Source organism: Cetorhinus maximus, chromosome 2 (genome assembly GCF_964194155.1).
Source record: "Cetorhinus maximus chromosome 2, sCetMax3.hap1.1, whole genome shotgun sequence".
Taxonomy (NCBI): Eukaryota; Metazoa; Chordata; class Chondrichthyes; order Lamniformes; family Cetorhinidae; genus Cetorhinus; species Cetorhinus maximus.
In genome coordinates, this window is record NC_135880.1 from 36,583,241 (window position 1) to 36,609,292 (window position 26,052).

At 46.0% G+C, this 26,052-nt stretch overlaps 1 protein-coding gene across 2 annotated transcripts in view; it reads left to right on the forward strand.

The window, feature by feature from the left end:
- The window catches only part of dmgdh (dimethylglycine dehydrogenase), a 159,083-nt gene that overhangs the window by 16,849 nt on the left and 116,182 nt on the right, over window positions 1–26,052 (forward strand). For both annotated transcript variants that reach the window (XM_078563311.1, XM_078563316.1), the window contains one exon: window positions 5,031–5,235. In XM_078563311.1, the coding sequence (XP_078419437.1) occupies window positions 5,031–5,235 (205 nt within the window). The remainder of the gene's footprint in view (window positions 1–5,030; window positions 5,236–26,052) is intronic.

Here is a 26,052-nt window from a genome sequence, read left to right on the forward strand (position 1 = left end):
TAATAAGCTGTCCGTGCCATAAAGCGCTTGGTGTGGGCAGCCAGGGTGGGAGTGGAAAGCCCAATTTTGGAACTTAAATGATTAAAGGTCGGGTAGGGAGCTGCCCTTTGCTGATTGCGGGGCACCCCCCTACCCCCTTAGGTCGATCCCTCCCCCCCTCCCCCATTCCTTCCTGCTCCCTCACTTAAACCTCCCCCTCTCCCTCTCTCCCACCTCCCATTCCCCCCAGCAATGCCCCTCTCTCCAATCTACCCTCCCGGCCCAAGACCCTGGACTTAGCCATGCCGGTGACCCATGGGCCTTGATCTCCTTTTCCTTCTACAGTCCCGGCACTGCCACTGACGTCTTCCTGGTGCTGCCAGGGCTGGTGGAGCTGCCGGCCACTTGTTTTGGTCCTGGTTAATAAGCCCCGCATCACTTGGCTGTGGCACGGGTCGGCGTGGAGCATGGCGTGTCAGCTCCGTACCGACGTGGTTTCCGGGGAAGGGGGGGGTTGGTGGGTGCGTCCACACCCCTGTATTATTCAGCCTCATGGCTCAAATCTTTGAAATTTGTTCTGTTACTTTTGCTATCAAAACACTCCAAAGATATTCTTCTATGCAGGGGTTAAAAAGGTGGTGACATTTGCTTTTCATTTCGAAGAATGTTAATAAGCTTTGTCCCTGTGAAATTACTGTTTTAAAATGCTAATGTTATTTTCTGTAAGAATATCAGCTCCCAGGGACTAAATTGGTTAGCTCCCAAAAGGGGTTGGGGGTTGGGGGGGTGCGGGGGTATGATTGTGATGCACCATTAACCCATGCCCGCTGACTGCAATCACACACCATGCCAACTTTGTGCTGCCTGCTGGTTTTAGTGATTTCTGAAGCCAGTGCTAACCGTGTTGCTTGTTGGCTGGATGCATCAGCAGAGTGCCAATATTGTGAGCGGCTAGCACCACTCTGAAAGGGAGAGGCCGCGGGAGTGGCAGTACGTGAATTGCTCCTTAGGAGAGCCAGCAGAGTCATGATGGGCCAAATGGCCTTCTTCTGTACTGTAACAATTCTGTGATTCTGTTCTGCGATTCACTTAAAGGTACCCTGCACCGCTTAAAGCTAGCCTCCATTTCTGAAAGGGCAGCGGCATTGTGGCTGGACCAGGTGCTCAGGGGCTTATCGGGGTAGGCAGGAATGTGGAGTTGAGGTTACAATCAGATCAGCCATGATTTTATTGAATGGCGGAGCAGGCTCGAGGGGCCAAGCGGCCCACTCCTGCTCCTAATTCTTATGTTTGTATGTGCTGAGAGACGTGGTTGAAGATAATCTGATCCTGGAAAGGGTGAGGAATGGCACAGCAGGAGAGAGTTCAGTCTCCAAGGTTTTCAGATCCTGCACTGGAGGTCTTGATGGAGGAGATGGAAATGAGGAGGGATGTCCTGTACCCAGATATCCTATACTCAAAAGGCAGTGTCTCCACATAGCCATGGAGGTCAATGCCAGGAATCAATCCCAGGACCTGGATGCAACGTCCCAAGAAGTTAAATGAGCTCACACAAGTGGTTACAGTCAATGACTGCGTCTTCATTTGCCATATCCCACCAATTGCACCAGTAGCATCAGCCACTGCCTTAACCACCACACCCCATCACTCACCTGCTAACTATCTCTGTCAATTATGCCTCCTATCCAACACTTGTAGGCTTCACTTCACCCCTTGGTCAGTCTGAAGACTCCCTGAATAAGCCCCAAACAAAGTGGGTCACATCATATTAGTTTGCTGCATTCTGCTCAGACGTTTTCCTGACTCGTCCACCCAGTAGTTTCAGCAAAGCTGGCGAATAAATCATGTGATTGTGAAATAATGTAATTTCTTTAATTTGTTAACTCCTTATGTTGGAGATTACAAAATTTCTGTTAGCAAGAAAAAAATGGCAGCTTTTGGCCACTCAAAAGCCCCAAAGAAGATGAGGAGTAAAGGAATGATTAGCTTTTCAGTGCAGGACCTGGGTTCCCAGCTAGGGAGAAAAAATGATTTTTTTGTCTTTCAACCGAAGGCTTCACAAGAGTTTACTAACTCTTTCCACTGGAACAGCACAACGCTTTTCCGATTTTCTCCCAGGCACATGGGCCTGGCACTGCTGTTGTGCCTTTACAGGCACCGGTAATTGTCCTGAATTCTAAAATGGCCCTGAAGCCAGTATTTGGGATGGGATTAATGGCCTCTCCAAGCAGCGAATGTCAGTCTCATCCCAGTGCGGGTTTTCCGGCAGAGTGGGAACCCAGCAATGTTTTCATCCTTTCACGGGACGTGGGTGTCGATGGCTAGGCCAGCATTTTTATTGCCCATCCCTAATTGCCTTTGAGAAGGTGGTGGTGAGCCGCTTTCTTGAATCACTGCAGTCAATGTGGTGTAGATACAGCCACAGTATTGTTAGGAAGGGAGTTCTAGGGTTTTGACCCAGCGACATTGAAGGAAAGGCAATATATTTCCAAGTCAGGATGGTGTGTAGCTTGGAGGGGAGCTTGCAAGTGGTGGTGTTCCCATGCATCTGCTGCTCTTGTCTTTCTAGGTGTTAGCAGTTGTGGGTTTGGAAGGTGCTGTTGAAAGAGCCTTGGTGAGTTGCTGTAGTGCATCTTGTAGATGGTAGATACTGCTGCCACTGTGTGTTGGTGGCAGAGGGAGTGGACACCGGAAGTGGTGGTTGGGGTGCCAATTAAGCGGGCTGCTTTGTCCTGGATGGTGTCAAGCTTCTTGAGTGTTGTTGGAGCTGCACTCATTCAGGCAAGCGGAGAGTATCCCATCACACTCCTGACTTGTGCCTTGTAGGTGGAGGACAGGCTTTGGAGCATCAGGAGATTAGTTACTCTCCACAGAATTCCCAGCCTCTGACCTGCTCTTCTAGCCACAGTATTTATATGACTAGTCCAGTTCAGTTTCTGGTCAATGGTAACCCCCAGGATGTTGATAGTGGGGGCTTCAGCGATTGTAATGCCATTGAATGTCAAGGGGAGATGGTTGGATTCTCTCTTGTTGGAGATGGTCATTGCCTGACACTTGTGTGGCATGAATGTTACTTGCCACTTATCAGCCCAAGCCTGGATATTGTCCAGACCTTGCTGCATTTGGACATGGACTGCTTCAGTATCTGAGGAGTTGTGAATGGAGCTGAACATTGTGCAATCAGCAGCGAACATCCCCACTTCTGACAATATGATGGAAGGAAGGTCATTGATGAAGCAGCTGAAGGTGGTTGGGCCTAGGACACTACCCTGAGGAACTCCTACAGTGATGTTCAGGGACTGAGATGATTGACCTCCAACAACCAGAACCATCTTCCTTTGTGCTAGGTATGACTTCAACCAGCGGAGAGTTTTCCCCCTAATTCCCATTGATTTCAGTTTGCTAGCGCTTCTTGATGCCTCACTCGGTTAAATGCGGCCTTGATGTCAAGGGCAGTCACTCCCACCTCACCTCTGGAGTGCAGTTCTTTTTCCATATTTGGATTAACGCTGTAATGAGGTCAAGAGCTGAGTTGCCCTTGCAGTACCCAAATTGAGCTTCAATGAACAGGTTATTGCTAAATAAGTGCTGCTTAATAGCACTGCTGATGACCCCTTCCATTGCTTTGCTGATGATTGAGAGTAGACTGATGGGGCGGTAATTGGCCGGGCTGGACTTTGTCCTGCTTTTTGTGGGCAGGACACACCTGTTCAGTTTTTGGCATTGCTGGGTGGATTCCAGTGTTGTAGCCGTACTGGAACAGCTTCGCTAGGAGTGCAGCAGGTTCTGGAGCACAAGTCTTCAGTACGACTGCTGGAATGTTGTCAGGGCCGATAGCCTTTGCAGTGTCCAGTGCCTTCAGCCATTTCTTGATATCACGTAGAGTGAATCGAATTGGCTGAAGACTGGCATCTGTGAAGCTGGGGACCTCCGGAGGAGGCCGAGAAGGGTCATCCACTCAGCACTTCTGGCTGAAGATTGTTGCAAATGCTTCAGTCTTGTCTTTTGCACTGACGTACAGGGCTCCTCCATCATTGAGGATGGGGATATTTGTGAAGCCTCCTCCTCCAGCAAATTGTTTAATTGTCCATCACGATTCACGACTGGATGTGGCAGGACTGCAGAGCTTAGATCTGATCCGTTGGTTGCAGGATCAGTTAGCTCTGTCTGTCAGATGCTGCTTTTGCTGTTTGGCATGCAAGTAGTCCTGTGTTGTAGCTTCACTAGGTTGACTCCTCATTTTTAGGCGATAATCAGCAGGAAGTTTCCTTGCCCATATTTAGTCTGATGCCATGAGACTTCTTGGGGTCCAGAGTTGATTTTGTGGACTCCCAGGGCAACCCGCTCCCGCCTATATACCACTGTGCTGCCCGCTCTGGTGCGTCTGTCCTGTCAGTGATGATGGTATCAGGGACATTGTCTGTAAGGTATGATTCCATGAGTATGACTATGTGAAACAGCTCTCCCAATTTTGGCGCAAGCCCTAGCTGTTCGTAAGGAGGACTTTGCAGGGTAAACAGGGCCGGGTTTGCATTGTCATTTCCGGTGCCTTGATCGATGTTGGATGATCCACCTGGTTTCATTCCTTTTTGTAGTGGTTTAATACAACTGAGTGGCTTAGCCAAATTGGCGTGGTTCTGCAGTAACGTGTAGGCCAGAACAGGCAAGAATGGCAGATTTCCTTCTCTAAAGGGCATTAGTGAACCAGATGGGTTTTTAACGACAATTTACAATGGTTTCATGGTCTCTATCACCAAGACTAGCTTTTTAATTTCAGATTAGTAACTGAATTTAAATTCCACCAGCTGCCGTGGTGGGATTCAAAACCATGTTCCTAGAGCATTAGCCTGGGCACCTGGATTACTAGTCCGGTGACATTACCAATATGCCTCCCCCAAATTCTGCTCGCTGTGCCTGTTATGATCTGAGAAAAAGAACTATGTTTGCATTGCCCTAGTGAATTACATTTTTTAAGAAAAATCCTACACCTGCTGTGATGTTTATATGTGAAGCATTTTAGATTGATATGACTATGTGACATTTTTCTCTAGGTCCTGGCTGGGTTATATAATCCTGGAGATGGCCACATTGATCCTTATTCTCTCACCATGGCTTTGGCAGCAGGAGCAAGGCATTATGGAGCAGAGCTATATTATCCTGCCACAGTCACAGGTCTTTCATCAAGATCTGATGGGACATGGGATGTAGAAACACCAAATGGAGTTATTCATGCCAACCGAATAGTGAACTGTGCAGGTATGGTACAGTCTCCACAGAATAATTACAACCTGGAATGTAACCTTGCAAACTGCCATGTTTCACAGTATTCTGTCACGCATTTGTTTAAAATGGCTACATAAGAGAACATGCATAGTTTGCTCATCTGTGTTTGTGTACTGATCTGACAGCAAACAAAATTCTCAAGGTCCTGAAAACCTGTAGGCTAGTGATCTTGATGCTCATGTTAGGATGGCTCCACCAGGGACCACCATCTCTAATCCCACTCGAGTATGATCCTGGCAGGCGTCTGCATTAAGAACATATCTTGGGTGCCTGCCTTCCCCTGGAGGCCACACAACACTGTGTGTTGATGGTTTAATACTCCATCAGAAAGAAGAGAACGTACACCCTCCATCTCTAGTGTGACTGTATGAAAAAAATGTCTATCTATGTCTTTGAGAGTTCAGTGCATGATCCTTGCCTGGAGTTCCAAAGTGAGACTCACAATCACTATTTGACTGTCTGGTTTGCCTTTTCTAATTGGATATAGTGGCCACCAATCCTAATCTGGCCTAACCTGCTTCGAGGATGAGGAGATGGGATTGCACAATATAGGAAGCCCCTTCTCAGTCTGTCTCTATGCCCTCGTTTGAGGTGGATGGAGATTCCACGCCAAAGGAAACTTTGTGGAAATGCTACAATCCATTCCTGGCCTAGTTTCTGACTAGAGATAATGGCGAAGGTGTGTTGGAAAGGCCAGGAATTTTCAATTCTCTTTTTTTGAAATTAGTTATTTTGGAAGAAAATTTTCAATTATATATTCTCTGTTGATACATCTAATGAAGCCCTTTCATTAATCATGATTTGAAATGGGAAAAGCAAATTAATTTTTTAAAAAATTGACTTTACAATGAGTTATGAACAGTGGTCACTCTGATCCACTAATCAGAGCAGATTGATATAGTGTCATCATTATTGGCTAAGGGATGTCAACTTGTGGTGGACCATGAGTAAATGTATCCTTATTAATGGGATGTCAGTACTTTTATTTAAATAGATTATTCAGTAACAATTATATTGCAACTTTCCATAATTTTACTCCCTGGCCTTTAATTTTCATTTAAGCCCAATGACACACGTGTAGTTTCCACTGATGTAAATAGAATTGTTTCCAGGGTCCAAAGATGGAATCTTTGTGTCCAGAATGAAAGTAGCCATTTCAGAGAACCAGAGATAGATATTAAGAAAGTGATAATTCACCTTGTGGTATTACTAATTGCAGCTTAACGGGCAGGGTTTTTGCCGCGGTGGGCAGGCGTGGCGGGCGGACCGAGAGTGGCCGCAAAACCGCCCGCCGCCCGTGGTCGGGCCTCGACCACAATTTCACACTGAAAGGTGCGCTCAGACCTCAGCGCTGCCGGGGTGGGGGCAGGAGGAGCACAAGCGCTGATGTGTGCGTATGCGCGGTGTGCTCAGTCACCCTGTCACATGAGCAGGGACATGTTAAAAATGAGTTTTAAAAGTTTTTATTTTTTCTAATCACTGGCCAAAACCTCATCCCGCCCTTGGATGAGGTTTCGCAAAAGCCGCTTGGCCTATTCGCTCGCTCGCCAACCGTAAGGTTGGACAGGCAGGGAAAAATTCAATTCAATTAATTAATTAATTACCCTACTATATATCTTTCTCCAGTCCAAATGATAATTGTTCACAACAATTCTCTGTTTCCTGTCCTCAACCAACTTTGTTTCCATGCTGTCACTATCCCATTTATTTCATGGCTTTAAATTTGCTGACAAGCCTATTTTATGACATTTTATAAAATGCCTTTTGGAAGCCCATGTACACCACTTCCACTACCGCATTATCCTCATCAACTGTCTCTGTTAACTCATCAAAAAACACAGTCGAGTTCGTTAAACAAGATTTGCCCATAACAAATCCGTGCTGGCTTTCCTTAATCAATCAACCTTCACTCAAGTGTTTCTAAAAGCTTTCCTACCACCAAGGTTAAACTGACTGTCCTGTAGATACTGAGCTTATCCTTACACCCTTTTTTTTAAACAAATGTATAAGGTTTGCAATTCTCCAGTCCCCTGGCACCATCCCAGTATCGAGGGAATTGGAAAATTATAGCCAATGCCTCCTCAATGTCCGTCCTTACTTCCCTCTGTATCCAGTCCAGATGACTCATTAACTTTAAGTATGGCCAGCTTTTTTAATACCCCATCTTTATCAATTTTTAGCCGATCCAGTGTCTAAACTACCTATGACTCTAATGATATCTTCTTTCTTGCTAAGGACAGATCCAAAGTACTCATTTACTATTTCAGCCATGCCCTGTGCCTCCAAGTGTAAATCTCTTTTTTGGTTCCTAATTGGTCCAACTCTTGCTTTTACTACCCTTTTACTATTTGTGTGCTGATAGAAGACTTTTTGATCCCCTTTTATGTTAGCTGCCATTCTATTCTCATACCCCTTCTTTGCTGTTCTTACTTCCATTTTTCATTCCTCCTCTGAACTTTTTATATTTAGCCTGCTGCTGACTTGTATTATCAGCCAGATATTGGCCATAGGCACTCTTTTTCTGCTTCTCCTTACTCCCTAGCTCTTTTGTGTGCAATGTGTACAATGCCACAAGAAATCAACTGGTATAAAATTTTGTGCAAGCTCACACTTTCTGTTGTCACACTTCTATGTCAACAGCTAACATTAAAGTTGCCCGTGTAAACATTTTGAATGGAGATCTTGTATGTAAACGGTTGCCGGTAACAGTGTAGCATCAGGATCTGACCAGTAGGTGGCACTGTGGAGCGAGTATTTAAAGTATCTACCTCCCAGTTTCATTCTCACCTTGTTTATGTAAAATGTTGACAATACCACCACATGGAGATATGCATACACATAGGGCAGAATTTTACACCTCGCGGGCGGGCGCGCTCCCAACCTGATCAGGTGTAAGATAGTGTAAGAAGACTTCAGGCGAGTGTCCCGACATCATCCTGCACGCGCACAATCTTCAGGTCGGCGGACACACGCAGGTGTTGGAGCCATGTCCGCTATCAATTAAAAGGCCATTAAAAACCCAATTGATCCAGGTTTCACGTTGCCCATGTGATTTTGCGCTCGTCGCATGGGCAAATGGGCAGACAGGCAGCTGACTTTTTGCAAAACCTCATCCAAGGATGGGATAAAAAAGTTCAGCAGCATTGCCCGTGTGAGCAGTGAGAAGTTTCGGAGATTGTTTGCTGCTAGTTGCTTATTTGAAGTTGACAACTTCATCTCTGTTCGGAGCTTCATTCTTATCATTTCCAGGCTTCATTTCAGGATCCATTGGCCCCCAGAGAATTCTGACTGTGTAGACCCTTCCAGGTATCAGACCGCCTTCTGTTACCCTGGTAGCGGGGATTGTGCTCTCCTCTGGAGGCACCTACTATGAGGAGGAACAGAGGGGCAGAAGTGAGAGGGGGCCAGGTGTCTCAATGCAACTTGCAGGGGAGCGACGTGTGGGAGGAGAGGCGCAGGCACAAGGGGCGCAGGGTCAGCAGGAAGTCCAAGATGGAAGGGGCCGCAGAAGGCGCCACTATCCTGCTGCCAGGGTTTACAGGTGGCGATGCAGCTACCTCAATGTCTCCGAGGTGCAATGCCAAAGGAGGCTCTTCCTCTCTGCTAAGCGTTCCATTGTCATATGATTGGCCCTGAGATCACCTCCAACTGTGTGGGTGGACACCCCATGCCAATGGCTCTGAAGGTCACAGTGGCCCTCAACTTCTATGCCTCTGGCTCTTTCCGGGGCTCAGTGGGGGATCTGTGTGGAGCCTCGCAATCAGCTGTCCATAGCTGCGTCAAGCTGGTGACAGAAGCTCTGTTCAGGTGGTTAATGACATTTATTCATTTTTGTATGGATGAGGCCAGCCAAGCTGAGCAAACCAGTGGGTTTGCAACGATTGCTGGGTTCCCCCGCATCCAGGGTGCCATCAACCGTACACGTGTGGCCATCAAGGTGCTAGCGAGTCAGCTGGGTGCCTTCGTCAACAGGAAGGGATTCCACTCCATGAACATGCAGATAGTGTGTGACCACAAGACGCAGATTCTGAAGGACTGTGCAAGGTACCCTGGCAGCTGCCATGACGCTTACACCCTCAGACACTCCTAGGTACCAAAGCTATTCAGTGCTCCAGCCCGACTGGATGGATGGCTGCTGGGTGACAAGGACTATCGGTTGAAGAGGTGGCTTATGATGTCCCTCCGCCACCCAAGAACAGAGGCAGAGCAGCGGTATAATAGGAGTCATGCCTCTACTAGGGCGGTGATAGAGAGGACCATAGGTCTTCTGAAGATGTGCTTCTGATGCCTGGACCGTCCAGAGGGAGCCCTACAATACCCTCCCACAGCGGGTGTCACAGATAGTGGTTGCATGCTGCGCTCTCCACAATCTAGCACTGACAAGGGGGGACCCACTGGAGGAAGAGGTTCTTGAGGCGGCTCCACAGGCCACAGATGATGAATCCAGTAGTGAGTCAGAAGAGGAGAATGGTGACGGCATGGAGGCAGACCTTCAGGAAGGTAGGGTGTTGGATCCAATGCCCTTTGCTGAGGCTAAAGGATCCGGGTTGCATGCTTTGATAGGGGTGACCGAGTCGGTACAGAGACAGAGAAAATCAAGAGGTGGTTGTTAGAATAAGCACATGCTGTTTATTTACAAACTAAACTTTACAACTATACTTGTGTGCTCATAACATAAAACTCTGTCTTCACTCATCAGTGACTAACTCAAGACTCTCTCACATAGAGGTAGCCCCCGCTACTCTGCTTTTGGACAATAAGATCATGTAACCTTACATTACAATACTTGTCTTAAAGGCATATTACATCTCAGATTACTACACAGGGACACCAGGGATTCCTTGATCCAGTGCTCCTCCCCGGCTTTCATCATCAGGTGTGGTGGCCTTCTCCTTCCATCCCTTAGTACGAGGGTGTCCCTCCTGGCAACCACCTCCACCAGGAGGACCGTGAAGCACTCATCCGAAAACTGGGGGGCCGAGTGCCCACCCGACCTGCCCTCCCGCCTGGCATCTCCAGCCGCACTTGATGCCATAACTTCAGCGTTCACAACGCAGAAGATATGTTCTTCCCTGGCAGCCTTCAAGGAGCTGCCTGTGCCGTTTTTAGTGCCTGGGTCGCACTTGGATCTAGCGGCCGACAGGCCCCCGCCCCCTCCGGCCCCCTCCTGACCATTGGGAAGATGTGTTTTACACTGGGCGGGCCTTAATTGGCCAGCCAGCGTGAAATCACGGTCGGCAGCCGATCACTGGCGGTGACCCATTTCTCGATCAGTTGCGGGCCTGCCAATCACTCCCGCCCGCCAAGTGTAAATTCAGGCTATATGCTCTACCCTAAAATATGTACCCTACTCCCAGCTATCCCACCACATGTCAGCATCAACTTAAGTCGCTGAATCCTTGAAAGTGCGCCTAGCAGATCTAGTGCACGCATATTGCAGGATTCCCAATGATTAGCCGATTTTCACATGCAACACAAATGTCTGGCAGCCTTGCGAGGCCTCCAGGCCAACCCAGACCTACATATCTGTAAACCTGACAAAGGGACTGGAATAGTCATCCTTAACAAGCCTGACTATATCAGCAAAATGCACGCCATTCTTAATGATGGGTCCAAATTCACATCTGTTGGATCTGCCATTCAGCATGACCGGACAGCCTTGCTCGAAAGCATGATAAAAAAATGCTTGTCGGACTTGTGTAAGAACAATGAGCCGCCCAGTGGTGTATTTGATAGGATTCATCCTCTCAGCTTACTGCGTCCGTGTATGTATGGGCTGACCAAGACACACAAAAATAATGTCCCTTTACGCCCTATCTTATCTATGACCATTCTCAGTAACAGGAATTGGCTAAGCGGTTAGGCGAGATGCTACAATCAGATTTGGGCAAATTTTTAAATGCTGATTTGACATTGCTAGCTAGGAAGCCATAGACATTTGCACTTCGGCGCTATACCATGACAATCTAGACCCGCGGCCATTGTGTGAGTCAACATTCATTGAATTTATGAACTCAGCAACTCACGCAGTTGAGTTCAGTTTTAACAACACCATGTTTGTCTGAATTGATGGTGTTGCCATGGGATCCACTCTAGGCCCAGCTCTCGGAAACATCTTTGTTGGGTTCCACGAGAAACGCGTCTTCAATAGAATGACACCTAACCTCCTACCCCTCGCATATTTCTGATGTGTAGATGATATGTTTGCCAAATCAGTAGCTGCATGTAAAAATTTCCTTACACACCTTAATGGACTCCATCCTACACACAAATTCACCTTTGAAATGGAGCAGTCAAATGAGGTCCCTTTCCTTGACGTGCTAGTTGAGAAATCTGCCAGGGGGTTCTCTACTACCATCTACTGCAAGCCTACCTTCACTGGTCAATATACGGGTTGGGATTCCTGCAGTTCCACACGCTATAAGATTGGCCTTATTGGCAACCTTGTAAATAGGGCCTGAGCCATTTTCTCAATGTGCAAGCTTGATGCTGAAATAAGACATCAAAACCATCCTGCGAGATAATGGCTATGCTGATCAGATCATTGCTCCCCTGTGTATTGCTCAAACTCATGAATGGGCCTAAGGCCAACACTTTCCATCCCGAAAAGTGTCAAGTCTACCTCAGATCATCCTGGAAGGGGAAGGTATCTCAAAAATTTGAGCAACAGGTGAAGCTAGCTGTTTCACGTTGCTACTATGCAGTAGCAACACACAAGTGTGCGTCACTAATAGGATGCTGCCATCAAGCCAAAAAGACGTTTTGCCTATCACATAAATGAGTCATGTGGGCAAATGAATTTTAGTGCCAGACTGCTGCTAGCCATGTACATTCCAAAGGCTGGTGATTGTATCAAACAGCTTGTCCCTTTGGCTATTCGCAACAGGCAGGGCACTGACTGTACCCAACAAGCCCATGCTTGAAAAATTCAAAACATAGTGTCCAACATTAGGTGTGATTTTGTGATTAGACAACGTTTGCTAAACAATCCTGAGGGCGCTAAGAATTACACTGACAACCTATTTAAGATTATCAGTCGGGCTCGCAGTGTGGCTACCTTAAGTGCTAGAGCCCTGTCCTTTGCAGACATTGCGCCATTTTCAACTAAACAAAATAAGCCATTCTCTGGTTCATTCCCCAGGGCAATGCCTTGACCAATCAGTGCCAGTCTGCCTGGTTTGAATTTAAACAAAGCTTGGCAGTTAGCTGTCAGTTATCAGTTAACTGGTGCATTCTCCATGGCAACACCTCTACCAATCAGAGTCCACTTGCCAACCGTTCAGCACTCTCTTCTCATGCAGTATAAATTGTTGTTCCCTTTACATCCGGTATTCTTGTGAATTGTCCTGATGAGTGCGAGATGAAAAGTTTCGACAACAGGTCTTTTTTCAGCAATACTCATGTTCTATACTACCAAATGATTAAAATTATATATAATAAAATGCTTGTGCTTGTGAAAACTGAAATTAAAAACAACTAAACATGAACACAGAACAATATTTATTTAACACTGGATATAGTACTTTCTGAACTAGGGTAATCATGTCTGTGTCCATGAACCCCTTTTCTAAAGTTAGTTTGTATGTAAGATTGTGGAGGCATCATCATCTTGTACTATGCTCCTTGCCCAATCAACTGCCATGATGGTGATCTAGGATCCCTGATGATATTATACTGGGACAGTTGAGTTCAAGAAAGCAGCTAAGGACCTTAAAAATGATTATGATAAAATATTTGTGGCTGGAATAGTCGGAAACAGAGAAAGAACAAGTTGTACTTATATCGTGCCTTTATGTTCCCAGAATGTCAGCTGAATTTTATAAGCAATGACAAGTTATATTTACACAGCACCTCTAGCATTGTAAAACCCCCCAAGGCGCTTTACAGGAGCGCAATTAAATAAAATTTGAAACTGAGCCGCATAAGGAGATATTAGAACAGGTGACCAGAAACTTGTTCCAAAAATAGGCTTTTAAGGGCAGGGTCATGTTTCAGGCTGAGTTAGATAGATTCTTGACTGACAAAGCGAATAGGGGGTAGACAGGAAAGTAGAGGCCACAATCAGATCAACCGTGATCTTATCAAATGGAAGAGTAGGTTTGACGGGCTGAATGGCCTACTCCTGCACCTGATTCAAATGTTCTTATGGAGGAATGCCTTAAAGGCGGTAAGAGAGGAAGAGAAGCAGAAAGGTTTGGGTAGAGAGTTCCAGAGTTTATGGGCATGGAAATTGAAGGTATGTCCACCAATGGTGGAGCAATTAAAATTGGAGATATTCCAATTGGAGGACTATGGATATCTCCGAGGATTGTAGGGCTGGAGAATATTACAGAGATTAGGAGGGATAAGACCCCATAGGGATTTGAAAACAAGGATGAGAATTTTAAAATTGAGGTTTTCCTTCAATGAGAGCCTGTGTAGGTCAGCAAGCACAAGGGTGATGGGCGAAGGGAAATTGGTGTGAGTTAGGAAACAGGCAGCTGAGTTTTGGATGACCTCATGTTTATGAAGGCTAGAACATCGGTTGGAACAGGCAAGTCTAGAGGTGACAAAGGCATGGATAAGAGTTTTGGCAGCAGATGAGCTGAGGTGGGGCGGATTCGGGTGATGTTTTGGAAGTGGAAATGTGTGGTCTTAGTGATGGTGCAAATGTGTGATCAGAAAATGTGACACCAAGATTGCAAACAGTCTGATTCAGTCTCAGACAATTGCCAGGGAATCGGTGGCTACAGAACCAAGTTTGTGATGGTGTCCGAAGGCAATGGCTTTAGTTTCCCAATATTTAGTTGGAGGAAATTTCTGCTTGCCCCGACAGCGGAAGGGTTGAGAGAGGTGATGGTGAGGTAGAGCTGGATGTCCTCAGTGTACACATGGAAATAGACACTCTGTTTTCAGATGAAGCTGCCAAGGAACAGTATGTAGATGAGAACTAGGGGAGGGGCCAAGGATAGATCCTTGGTAGACACTAGAGGTAACTGTGCGAGAATGGAAAGAAAAGCCATTGCCAGTGATTCTCAAGCTACTGTTAGATATATTGGAATGGAACTGAGCAAGTGCAATCCCATCCAGCTGAGCAATAGTGGAGGGATGTAGTAAAAGGATGGTGTAGTCAATTGTGTCAAAGGTTGTAGACAGGCTGAGAAGGACTAGGAAGGATGCCTTTATCACAGTCACATAGGGTGCCATTGAGATTTTGATTAGAGCTGTTTTGGTACTGTGGCTGGGATGGAAGCCAATTGGAGGGATTCAAAAATCAAGTTCCAGGGAAAATGGGCATGGATTTAGGAGGAGACAGCACACTCAAGGGCTTTGGATTGGAAAGTGTGTTTAGAGATGGGGTGGTAGTTTACAAGGATGGAGGGGTCAAGAGTTGTTGTTTTGAGGAGAAGGGTGATGACTGCAGATTTCAAAGAGAGAATGACAGTACCTGAGGATGTCAGAAATAACAGCAATAACAATATCAGCTAACATGGAAGTCAAGAGGGAAGTTGGGTGTTCAGCAATTTAGTGGGAATAGGATTAAGGAAGCAGGAAGTGGATCGCATGTGTTAATTCTGTATGAATTGTACTTAATTGTATGCAGGTGGTGGGCATTAACTGGGGAATCACTTGAGCCCCTACAAATAGACATAGACTAAAAGTGTAGTTTTTGGGTTAGGAAGTGTACGCTTGTACTGTGTAACTTAGCAAATAAATATACAAATGTGTAAACATTGGCCCCAGTTCTAAGCTTCACCAACTGTCTTTCTGGAATAGAAAATCATGGACAATATGAACTCGGAGAGGGCTAGGGATGCGAGTTCAGGGCTAGGGCGGTGGTGGGAGGTCCTTCAAGGAGGCTTGGCCCATTCGGCTAGAGGAAGTAAGGGAAGCAACAGAGGCACCTGAGGCAATGGTCTCAATCTTAGTGTCAAAGAAGTCTGTGAGCTCCTCGTGTTTGTTGGAGGTGAGGTTGGAGGAGACAGAGGCACCAGGGTGATGACCAGAGTGAGAGTGAGTAATGTTTTTAATGGGGACTAGGGCATCAAATGTGGAGCTGAGGGAGTGGTTGAGCAGATTGGTAGCTGCAGGAATGTCTTGATGGAGAATGGGATGCTTCACATAGAGCTTTGTTATGGTCAAGCCTGGAGGTAACAGCGGATGGGCTGAGGCAGTGTTATAGAGGTAGAAGTATGTGGTCTTTCTGATAGGGATTATGTGTGGTTAGAGGGCCAACATCAGATCAAGTGGGATGCCGAGATTGTGAGCAGCCTGATTCAATCTGAGACAGTGGCTTACAAAAGGGGAAAGGTGGTGAAGGTACAGATTTATGGCATTGGATGAAAAGTGTTGGAGGAGGATGGTGTGATCGACCATGTTAAAAGCTGCAGAGAAGTTAAGGATGATGAGGAGGGATAATGCACCATGGCTATAAGATGATGTGGCCTTTTCAGTTGGGACATGAAGGAACCTTACTGGAGAGATTTATATAGAGTTACAAGAAGCATTAGCACAAATTTGGGAGGTGATAGCATGCGCAATAGCTTTGGAAAGGTTGGAGATGATAGTTTGAAAGTGCAGAGCAGTTAAAGTGCACTTTTTGAAGAGAATGATGATGATAGTTTTGAAGAGGGGAGAGACAGTAACTGAGAAGAGGAAACTATTTACCATGAGGTCAGGAAGGGAAGTTGGGTGATCAACAGTTTACTACGAATGTGGTCAAGTGAGGAGGAGATGGGCCACATGGCCAAGGTGAGCAGTGAATGGAAAGAAACTAGAGAAAGACATGGGGCAGAATATTACAGGGGGGTGGGTGGGGTGTGGATGTCTTGTCCCCCCCCCCATCCCAGAAGCAAAGTTGTCGTGGAGCTGACCCATTCCAACCAGCCTACCCCTCAGCCATAACACGCTGTGGATAGGCTAAATAGGAGCAAGTGTGGGACTTCGGCCCCTCACTGGGGAGGCAGTCCCAGTTGGCCAGCAGCTCCATCAGTCCCGGCGGCGCCAAGAGCTCAGTAATGCGTGCTGTTGGAACAGCAGCTAGAAGGAGTCAGTCCAATGGATCCTGGAGCCAAGTAAGTTCGGGGTCTTGGGCAGTGGGGGTCTTGGGCAGGGAGGGTTTGAGCAGGTGGCTGATGGGGTAGTGGAGTGTGTTTAATGAAGCAGGCAGATAGGAAGAAAGTAGGGGGTTTCTATTTTGGAGTGGGGGCTACCTCCATCCACAAAGGGCGGCTCCCGAAGATAGTACCCACCTTCCTTCCTGCCCTTTGAAAAAACCTTTCTAAAAAGCGGCCTGCCCACTCCCGCCTGACTGCCCATGCCAACCGTTTAATGGCGTGGGCAGTGTTGTATGTTTTATATTCAGTAGGTCTCACAAAAGAGATCCTGAGTCTTGTATGATTGAACACTAAGAGTTTATTGAAAACATAGAACTATGTACATATACACAGTGTATAGCCCAAGCTATGAGCTAACTCCATGCTTGCTTCTACACAGGTCTCTGTCCAGTCCACAACTGACTCTAGTCTCAGTTCATGTGTCTCCTTACATCAACCCGTGGGCAGTACTGTTTCCCAGACCCACATCAACCCTTGCTATGCCAGATACCCTTATACTACAGACAGCGTATTATCGGGATCAATTGGCTTGATCATATGCCCAATGGCCCTTGATTATTGATTTAAATATGGTAGGGGGCTGCTGATTTTGGTGCCAATCCCCCATATTATGGGGACGAGCTCAGGGGTGGACAGGAAGGTGGTGGGGTGGACACCTGCCCTATTTTACATGATCCCCTTCCCACTGCCGAAAACATGCCTGACTAAAGTGCAGTCCATGGGTCCTGGGCAAAGGCAGTAGGTGTCAGGGAACCTGGGGGAGATTTGGCTTGGTACGAAAGGAGGAAAATGGGAGACTGCTGAACGCATGGCTTCAAAATTAGTAACAAAAATGCCTTTGAGCTCCTCACACATGTCATTGGAGGTGAATATGAATGGAGCAAGGGAGAGGAGTTGATAGTACAAAGAGCCACAAGTCTTTCTGGCATTCCAGAACAGAAGGCAGTGTCTGCAGAGGAGAGTGATGCCCGATAGCGCTTGATGTGTTCTAGCCAGATTTGGTGATTATTGTCTAATTGTGGCAATACAGATGGATAAGGCCATAAAGAGTATGAACAAAACACTGAATTTAATTTCTAGAGCTGTGAATTATAAAAGCAGGGAGGTAATGTTGACTCATTATAAAAACTTGGTTAACCAAGGTTGGAGGACCGGGTTCAGCTGACCTCTATCAATTAGTCTGCAACTGACCCAGACAGGACAATCCTGACAATGGAAAACTTTGGAAGCCATAGGTCCAAATCCACCTCTTCCTCCCAAGATGCTATTTGTCATGTACCAAATTACTGATATACTGTATCCCAAAATATTATTCTCAAGTATAGAGAATATAAGTTAAAAATGAGAAATGGGATGCGGGCACCGCTGGCTGGGCCAGCATTTATTGCCCATCCCTAATTACCCTTGAGAAGTGGTGAGCTGCCTTCTTGAACCGCTGCAGAACAAATCAAGAACTTTTTAACCCAAAGGTTGTTAAATGAGTCATCATGAGTCATCTTGAATACATAGGATCAAAACACAATTGTTTCCTGAAGAGAGTAAGGATTGCAGAATATTAAAAGCAGAAAGGTTTCTGGTTTAGTCTATCAGAAAAAGACAGACTTGTTTAGGCTTCATGGTCTTTTCCCATTCCTAGAAATATTATCACAGAGATAAGACTATTGTAAGCAAGGACCATTCAGATATTAATCATTCTATGTGAAGAAATCTTGATGATATCAGTTTTGAACTTGGCTTTTATCAGTTTATATGTGTTCCTCTTACGCTTGCAATTTAACTTCAAATACCATCACAGGTTTATTTGTTTCTATTCCACTTAATATCTTACACAGTTTTATAATGTCCCATCTAAGTTTTTCTAATTTTTTGATCTAAAGCAGTCCTCTGACTCCAGAAATCAGCCAGTTGGCCCTTTTAGCATCATCTCCAAACCTTGGCTGTTACTTGTAGGCCAAAGTGGTTAGGATTGTGTGAGCTGGCCTCAGACTCTTGCAAGACTTCCCAAGGATGCTAAGTGAAAAGTTAATTTTATTACACTCGGGGCCCAATCGCGGGCGGCGGTCCAATGCGCAATTGCTCCCGGGCCCATTCGCTGTGCCCGCCCGACGACCTCAAAATTCAGCCCATAATCTCTGTACAGATGAGTAAATAACTGCCCTTCTTTCCTTAGAAAACTGAAGATGTTCTGGTGGGAGGCAGTGGCACAGTGGTATTGTCACTGGACTGGTAATCCAGAGACCCAGGGTAATGCTCTGGGGACCCAGGTTCAAATCCCAGTTTGAATTCAATAAAAATCTGGAATTAAACCATTGCCAATTGTTGTAAAAACCCATCTGGTTCACTAATATGCTAGTATCTGCCTGGCAGTGTGCAAGATTGCCTAGGTATGTCCTGTACATGAAAGCAGGAAAATCCAACCCAGCCAGTTATCACCCCATCAGTCTATTCTTGCTCATTAGCAAAGTATTGGAAGGGGTCAACACTGTTATCAAGTCGCACTTGCTTAGCAATAACCTGCTCACTGATGCTCAGTTGAGTTCTGCCAGGGTCACTCAGCTCCTGACCTCACTACAGCCTTGGTTCAAACAAAAGAGTTGAACTCCTCAAGGTGAGGTGAGAGTGACTGCCCTTGACATCAAGGCAGCATTTGACCGAGTGTGACATCAAGGAGCCCTAGCAAAACTGGGATCAATGGGGATCAATGGGAATCGGGGGAAATCTCTCTGCTGGCTGGAGTCATACCTAGCACAAAGGAAGATGGTTGTGGTTGTTGGAGATCAATCATCTCAGTTCCAGGACATCGCTGCAGGTGTTCCTTGGGTAGTGTCCTAGGCCCCAGCATTTTCAGTTGCTTCATCGATGGCCTTCTCTTCACCATAAGGTCAGAAGTGGGGATGTTCACTGATGATTGCACAATGTTCAGCACCATTCGCAACTCCTCAGATACTGAAACAGTCTATGTCCAAACGCAGCAAAGTGTGGACAATATCCAGGCTTGGGCTGACAAGTGGCAAGTAACATTCACACCACAGAAGTGCCAGGCAATGACCTGCAATTTTTCCAACAAGAGAGAATCCAACCATCTCCCCTTGACATTCAATGGCTTTACCATCACTGAATCGCCCACTATCAACATCCTAGGGTTACCATTGACCAGAAACTGAACAGGACTAGCCATATAAACAATGTGGCTACAAGAGGAGGTTAGAGGCTAGGAATCCTGTGGTGGGTAACCTACCTCCTGACTCCCCAAAGCCTGTCCACCATCTACAAGTCAGGTGTGTGATGGAATATGCTCCACTTGCCTGGATGAATGCAACTCCAACAACACTCAAGAAGCTTGACACCATCCAGGACAAAGTAGTCCACTTGATTGGCACCACACCCACAAACATTCACTCCCTCCACCATCGACGCATAGCAGCAGCAGTGTGTACCATCTACAAGATGCACTGCAGCAACTCACCAAACCTCTTTAGACAGCACTATCCAGATCCATGACCACTGCCATCTAGAAGGACCAGGGAGGCAGGCAGATGGGAACACCACCACTTCCCCTCCAAACCACTCACCATCCTGACTTGGAACTATATCACCATTCCTTCACTGTGGCTGGGTTAAAATCCTGGAACTCCCTCCCGAACAGCACTGTGGGTGCATCTGCACCCCATGGACGACAGCGGTTCAAGAAGGCAGCTCACCACTACCTTGTCAAGGGAATTAGGGATGAGCAACGAATGCTGGCCTAGCCAGCGACGCCCACACCCCATCAATTAATTTTAAAAAAGTTTGCCAAAAGCTCTCCTGTCCCTATGAAAACAGATTCCAGAGATCGTTATTTAATTTATCCTCATCCCTCCCTCCTTCCCAGGAGAATGGCACAGCTGGATTAGTGAAACAACTTGCAGCTAAATCTCCCATTCACATAAAAAATGAAAACAAAAGTCAGTATTATGAATAGGAAACATGCAGAAAATAATGTTCCCTTTACATAGTCTTTATCGTAATTATGCTCTCTGTACATTTCCCAATGCAGAATGCAGCCCTAAAACACTGCCGCTGGCCTGTCTGCCTGTTTCTGACACCAGCTGTTTTTGCTGAGGCAGGTTAAATGGCCACATAAAGACTGCTTCCTGCCCGGCTGCAACTGTGTGTTTGGTGAGTTAAGGTCAGCGATTGGGGCGGGGGTGGATTCCTTGCAGGCCTACTCAAGCCTCGGGAGGAAAAGTAGGGGAATGTTTGCAAAGGGGAGGGTCAATGGGAGATGCCCTTCCTCACAGACCCCCCCCCCCCCAAACCTACTCTTCCCAATGTATATGAATGATAGAAGCTTCACTTGCCTCTTGTCCTTACATTTTGCTTCTATGCCATCCCATAGATGTCAGGGAAACTCATTTAGGCAAAGGGGAACCTTTGCAAACAGTGAAACACCATTTTAACCCACTTTGCCTGCACAAATGAGGAGATTTGTTAGGGGTGTTCAAAATCATGAGGGGGCTGGATAGAGTAGATAGGGAGAAACTGTTCCCACTCGTAAAAGGATCGAGACCGAGAGGGCACAGATTTAAAGGGCAGAATTTTCCCCCTGTTGGGGGCGAAGTTTAGGAATGGGTGCGTGGAGACGCGCCTCCGATCGGCACCCCCGATCAGGGGCGCGCCCCCATTTTACGTGGGCGGGCCAATTAAGGCCCGCCCATCGTGCTGTCCGCAAGGAAGCGCTAGGCGCTCCCTGTGTGGGTGGGGGGAGGAGTCCCTAAACCGAGAGTGCACTTTCTCGCACATGCACACGAAAGAGCACACTCATCTTCCTGAGGCTAAGTGCTGCCTCAGGGAGATCAGTGCCAAATTTAAAAATGTTAACAATAGAAGAAAAAAAATTCCCCTGATATGTCCCCTCATGTGACACTGTCACATAAGGGGACATGTCCATCACTTTCATTAACACTTTTATTAAAAATTTAAAAACCTAAACGAAACCTCATCCCGCCCATGGATGAGGTTTCATGGTTTCATGCTTTATCCAATGCCCGCCAGGGCTCCTGGCCTGCCCGCCAACCTTAAGGCTGGACTGGCAGGTCCATTAAGTACTTTAATTACTTTGTCAATGGCCTCAATTGGCCATTGACAGGTCGGCGGGTGCACAGCTGATTCTGTTGAGGCCCTGCCTACCTGAAAATTGAAATGAGGCGGGGTGATGTCGGGAGTTCCGCCCGACACCGGGAAATCCTGGCCAAAATGATTTACAGAAGAAGCAAATGTGATGTGAGAAAAACTTTTTCATTCAGCGAGTGGTTTGAGTCTGGAATGCACTGCCTGGAAGTGTGGTGGAGGCAGGTTCAATCAAGGCATTCAAGAGGGCATTGGATGATTATTTGAATAGAAACAATATGCAAGGGTATGGGGAAAAGGCAGGAGAATGGCACTAAGTCATAATGCTCATTTGGAGAGCCGATGCAGATACGATGGGCCGAATGGCCTCCTTCTGCACCATAACATTCTGTGATTCTGCTAGTCTTGACAGACTGTTGATTTAAAGTTGCCACAGAAATCACCAAACCTGTCACTCCGCAGCTCTTGACAAATTCTTTGCAATGTGTTACAGATGCAGCTAGTGGACACCACCCCCCCACCACCACTTCTCTATCACTTCAACTCTATGCAGGGGAGCCTATACCTTGAATCATTGCTCTTTTGAAGATAGGTGCCAAAAAGAGGTTCTAAGTACATTGTTAGCCTTCTGGCAACTGATACCATTCCAATTGATGCTTTGAGCGTGACCCTGAACACTTTCACAAGGCTTCCAAAACTTGATAAAGAACTATTTTGCTTGTAATAACAGTGACTAATAGTACTTCTGAGCTTGTGCACGATATCAGTGGGGTGCAAGAACTGGTTACAGATGTTCCCAGAGAATAGCAGAGCTTACTTCCTTCAGCTTGATCCAGCAACTGGATGTAAGGGAGTTTCATACATGGGCCTGGCACCTGTTGTTGCTGCAAGCGTAACGCTGATCATTCTGACACAGCTGCCTTACTAAGACTAAAGTCATCTCAAGCCTCTAAGACCCTAGGGCAACTTTCCTAACTGCTTATTACTCAACCTGGTATCACTCAGGGAGTAACTTACAGAAGCAATAAATTAGGAGTTAAAGCGTGTAAGTTGGTTGGCACAAAGGATAGACATTGGTAAGCAGTAGTTACAGATAAAATGTATGCCCAGTTGGTGATAATTAAAGTAAACATGATTAAAGTAAACATGATTTGACTACATAAAATTCAGAGTTAATTTTAGTGTAAGATTGCAATGTTGTGGAGTTGGATAATGACAGGGGTGGTTTAGGCTTCTGCCTTGTGAAGAAAATAGGCAGTAGTCTTTGAAGTAAAGGATTCCTGAGGCTCAGAAGAGAAGAGCAGGCAGCTGTGTTATTTGGCGTACTGATATTTGGTCATTGAAAGCAATGGGCTGTAAGTTGTTTTCTCCTTTCAGTTCATGGTCCATGTCTTTTCCCTTCTATCCACCCTCCTGATACTGTGGGGATGGAGGACCATGCACCTACTTCAAATTCTGGAAGCAGAAAGCCTCCCTTCATTGTGATCATGTTGTATGCACCAAGCCTCAGTAACTCTTGAGACTCTTGCATGAACCATATGGCATGGTCCCACCAAAATTTATTCAGGCATCTTAAATAAAACTGGTGTCTGAATTTTGTGGGCCCCCGCGGACATGCTTTCAGAGGGGGGGCATGTACGATGGGTTGTTAACCCACCACCTTCCCGCTGACCTCCAACCCAGTCCCCATAAAATGGTAGGTGGGAGGGTGACAAAGTAGCAGTCAATTGTTACCAAGCCAAATATTACGTTGCCCACGCCACAATACTGTTGGTTGCTGTGGGCAGGCGGGTGGGAGTCAGAAGGCTGTTTTTAGAACAATTGTGGAAAAGGTGAGAAGGAAGTAGGAGCACATCATTTGGGGGAATGTCCTGTGTGCATCGAGAGCACCATCCCAAGATGTTACCTCACTTTTCTTCCTCCCAGTCTGGGGTCCAGAACCTCCTCCCCACCCCACCACCCCCACTCCTCATAGGTTTCCTAATCACCGGTTGGCCCTGTCCAGAACCTGAGATTAACCTGGGTGGGGGTGCCATGGCTACCTTCATACTGGGGCCTATTCACAGTCCCAGCAGCGCCAACTACTCAGTTCTGGTGCTGCTGGATGTGTTAGAGCTGCTGGCCAATCTCATTGGCTGGCAGCTCTCAAGGGCGGGACTTCTTCCAACTGAAGTGCAGAAATGCCACTTTCAGCTCAGCTCATTGAGCCCGCCAGCTGCGCGTTATCACTCTGAGGCAGGTTTTTTTTAAGTCGGTCCGCTGACTTCCAACTTTTGCAAAAGGGTGGACGAGCAATAGACCCTCCCGTGAAATTCAGCCCGAGAGAATATGTATAGTTTGCTTTGTAACGCTTTTTGTAATGCCACAATCTCATTACATCTGTTGCATCCCTCTCTGTACAGAATTACGGTTTGAAATTTTAGATGCATGGTATGATGCATTGAGATGTTAGCATTATCACACAGGATAAGATATTCGTAGGAACCTTGACAAAGAGTTATTGTAGGAATGCAAGTAGTCCATCATGCTTGCTCCACCATTCTGTAAGCTAATTTGTGCTTCTATTTAATTCACTCAAAACTTATTCATTTTATTCATTCATGGGATATGGACATCGCTGGCTAGGACAGCATACACTGCCCATCCCTAATTGCACAGAGTCAGAGACTCTTTTTTAAGAGTCAACCACACTGCTGTGGGTCTGGACCACATAAGGACAGCAGATTTCCTTCCCTAAAGGGCATTAGTGAACCAGATGGGTTTTTACAATAATCAACAATGGTTTCATGGCCATCATTAGATATTAATTCCAGATTTTTTATCGAATTCAAATCCCACCATCTGCCACGGCAGAATTCGAACCCAGGTCCTCAGAGCATTATCCTGGGTCTCTAGACAATACGCCATTGCCTCCCCCTATATCTTAATCTTGAAAACTTCAGTTGACTCAGAATTCACAACATTTTGGGGAGTGAATTCCAGATTTCCAGCACCCTTTCTGTAATAAGGTAATTCCTGATTTCACTTCTAATTGGCCTAGCTTTAATTTTCATATTATGTCCAATTGGCCTGCATAATCCCACCACATGCAATAGTTTCTCTACAGCAACACAAAAGCAAAATACTGCAGATGTCAGAACTCTGAAATGAAAGCAGAAAATGCTGGAAATACTCAGCAGGTCAGGCAGCATCTGTGGGGGAAAACAGAGCTCTGGTAAATTTGAGCCACACTCCCTCCAAGTACAATATGTGCTTCCTGGTGGGGTGAACCAAATTGAGCCAAGTCTCTTGACCTCTCTGTTCTTCATTAAGATGCTCCTTAAAAGCTACCTCTTTAACCAAGCTTTTTTGATAATTTATCCTGATACCTCAATGCAGCTCGTGTCAAGTTTTTGTTTACTAGAGCTCCTGTGAAGCATCTTGGGACATTTTACTACATTAAAGAATCTTATATAAATCCACACTGGTGTTACTGTGTTGTTGCCTGCTACAATTTTGACCACTCACATAGCCATCTATGTCCCTTAATTTGTAACTACCTGCTCCCTTCTATTTGCTGAGCCTCCTAACTTAGTATCCTTTACAAACTTGGATAGTCAACTCATCCAAGCTATTGAGGCAAATACCCCGATATTAGATTCATGGGGAACACCACTTGTCACATCCCACTAATCAGAAAACAAATCTTTTATCCCTAATATCCCCTATTTATCAACCAATCACTGACCCATGTCATGATGGTACCTCCAATCTGTCTGCTCTAGTTTTTGCTAATAATCACTAAAGCAAAACCTTACTAAATGCCTCCAAGATGTGCTTATGGACATCTATAGACACTCCCCTATTCATTATGATAGTGAACTGCTCAAAAAAATTCAACTAGATCAGTCAGACAAGACCTACCTTTGACAAATTCTTACTGACTCTCTGATCAAAACACAAGAGCACAAGAAATAGGACCAGAAGTAGACCACATGGCCCATTGAGCCTGCTCCACCATTCAATTTGATCATGGCTGATCTTGGGCTTCAACTCCATTTTCCTGCCTGCCCCCCATACCTCATAATTCCCTAAGAGACCAAACATTTGTCTATCGCAGCCTTAAATTTATCCAACAATGGAGCATCTGCAACCTGTTGGGATGGAGAATTCCAAAGATTTACAGCCCTTTGAGTGAAGTAATTCCTCCTCATCTCAGTCCTAAATGATCAGCCCCTTATCCTGAGACTGTGCCCCCGTGTTTTAGATTCCCCATCCAGTGGAAACAATCTCTCAGCGTCTCCCCTATCAAATCCCTTCAGAATTTTGTAGGTTTCAATGAGATCACCTCTCATTCTTCTAAACTGCAAAGAATATAAGCCCAATTTACTCAGCCTGTCATCCCAGGAACCAATTTAGCGAACCTTTGCTGTACCACTTCCAATCCAAGTATATCAAAGTATATTTCTTAAATGTAGAGACCAGAACTACATACAGTACTCCAGATGCGGTCTCACCAAAACCCTGTACAACCATAGCAAGATTTCTTTATTCCTGTTCTCCAATCTCGTTGCAAAAAAAGCCAACATGCCATTTGCCTTCCCAG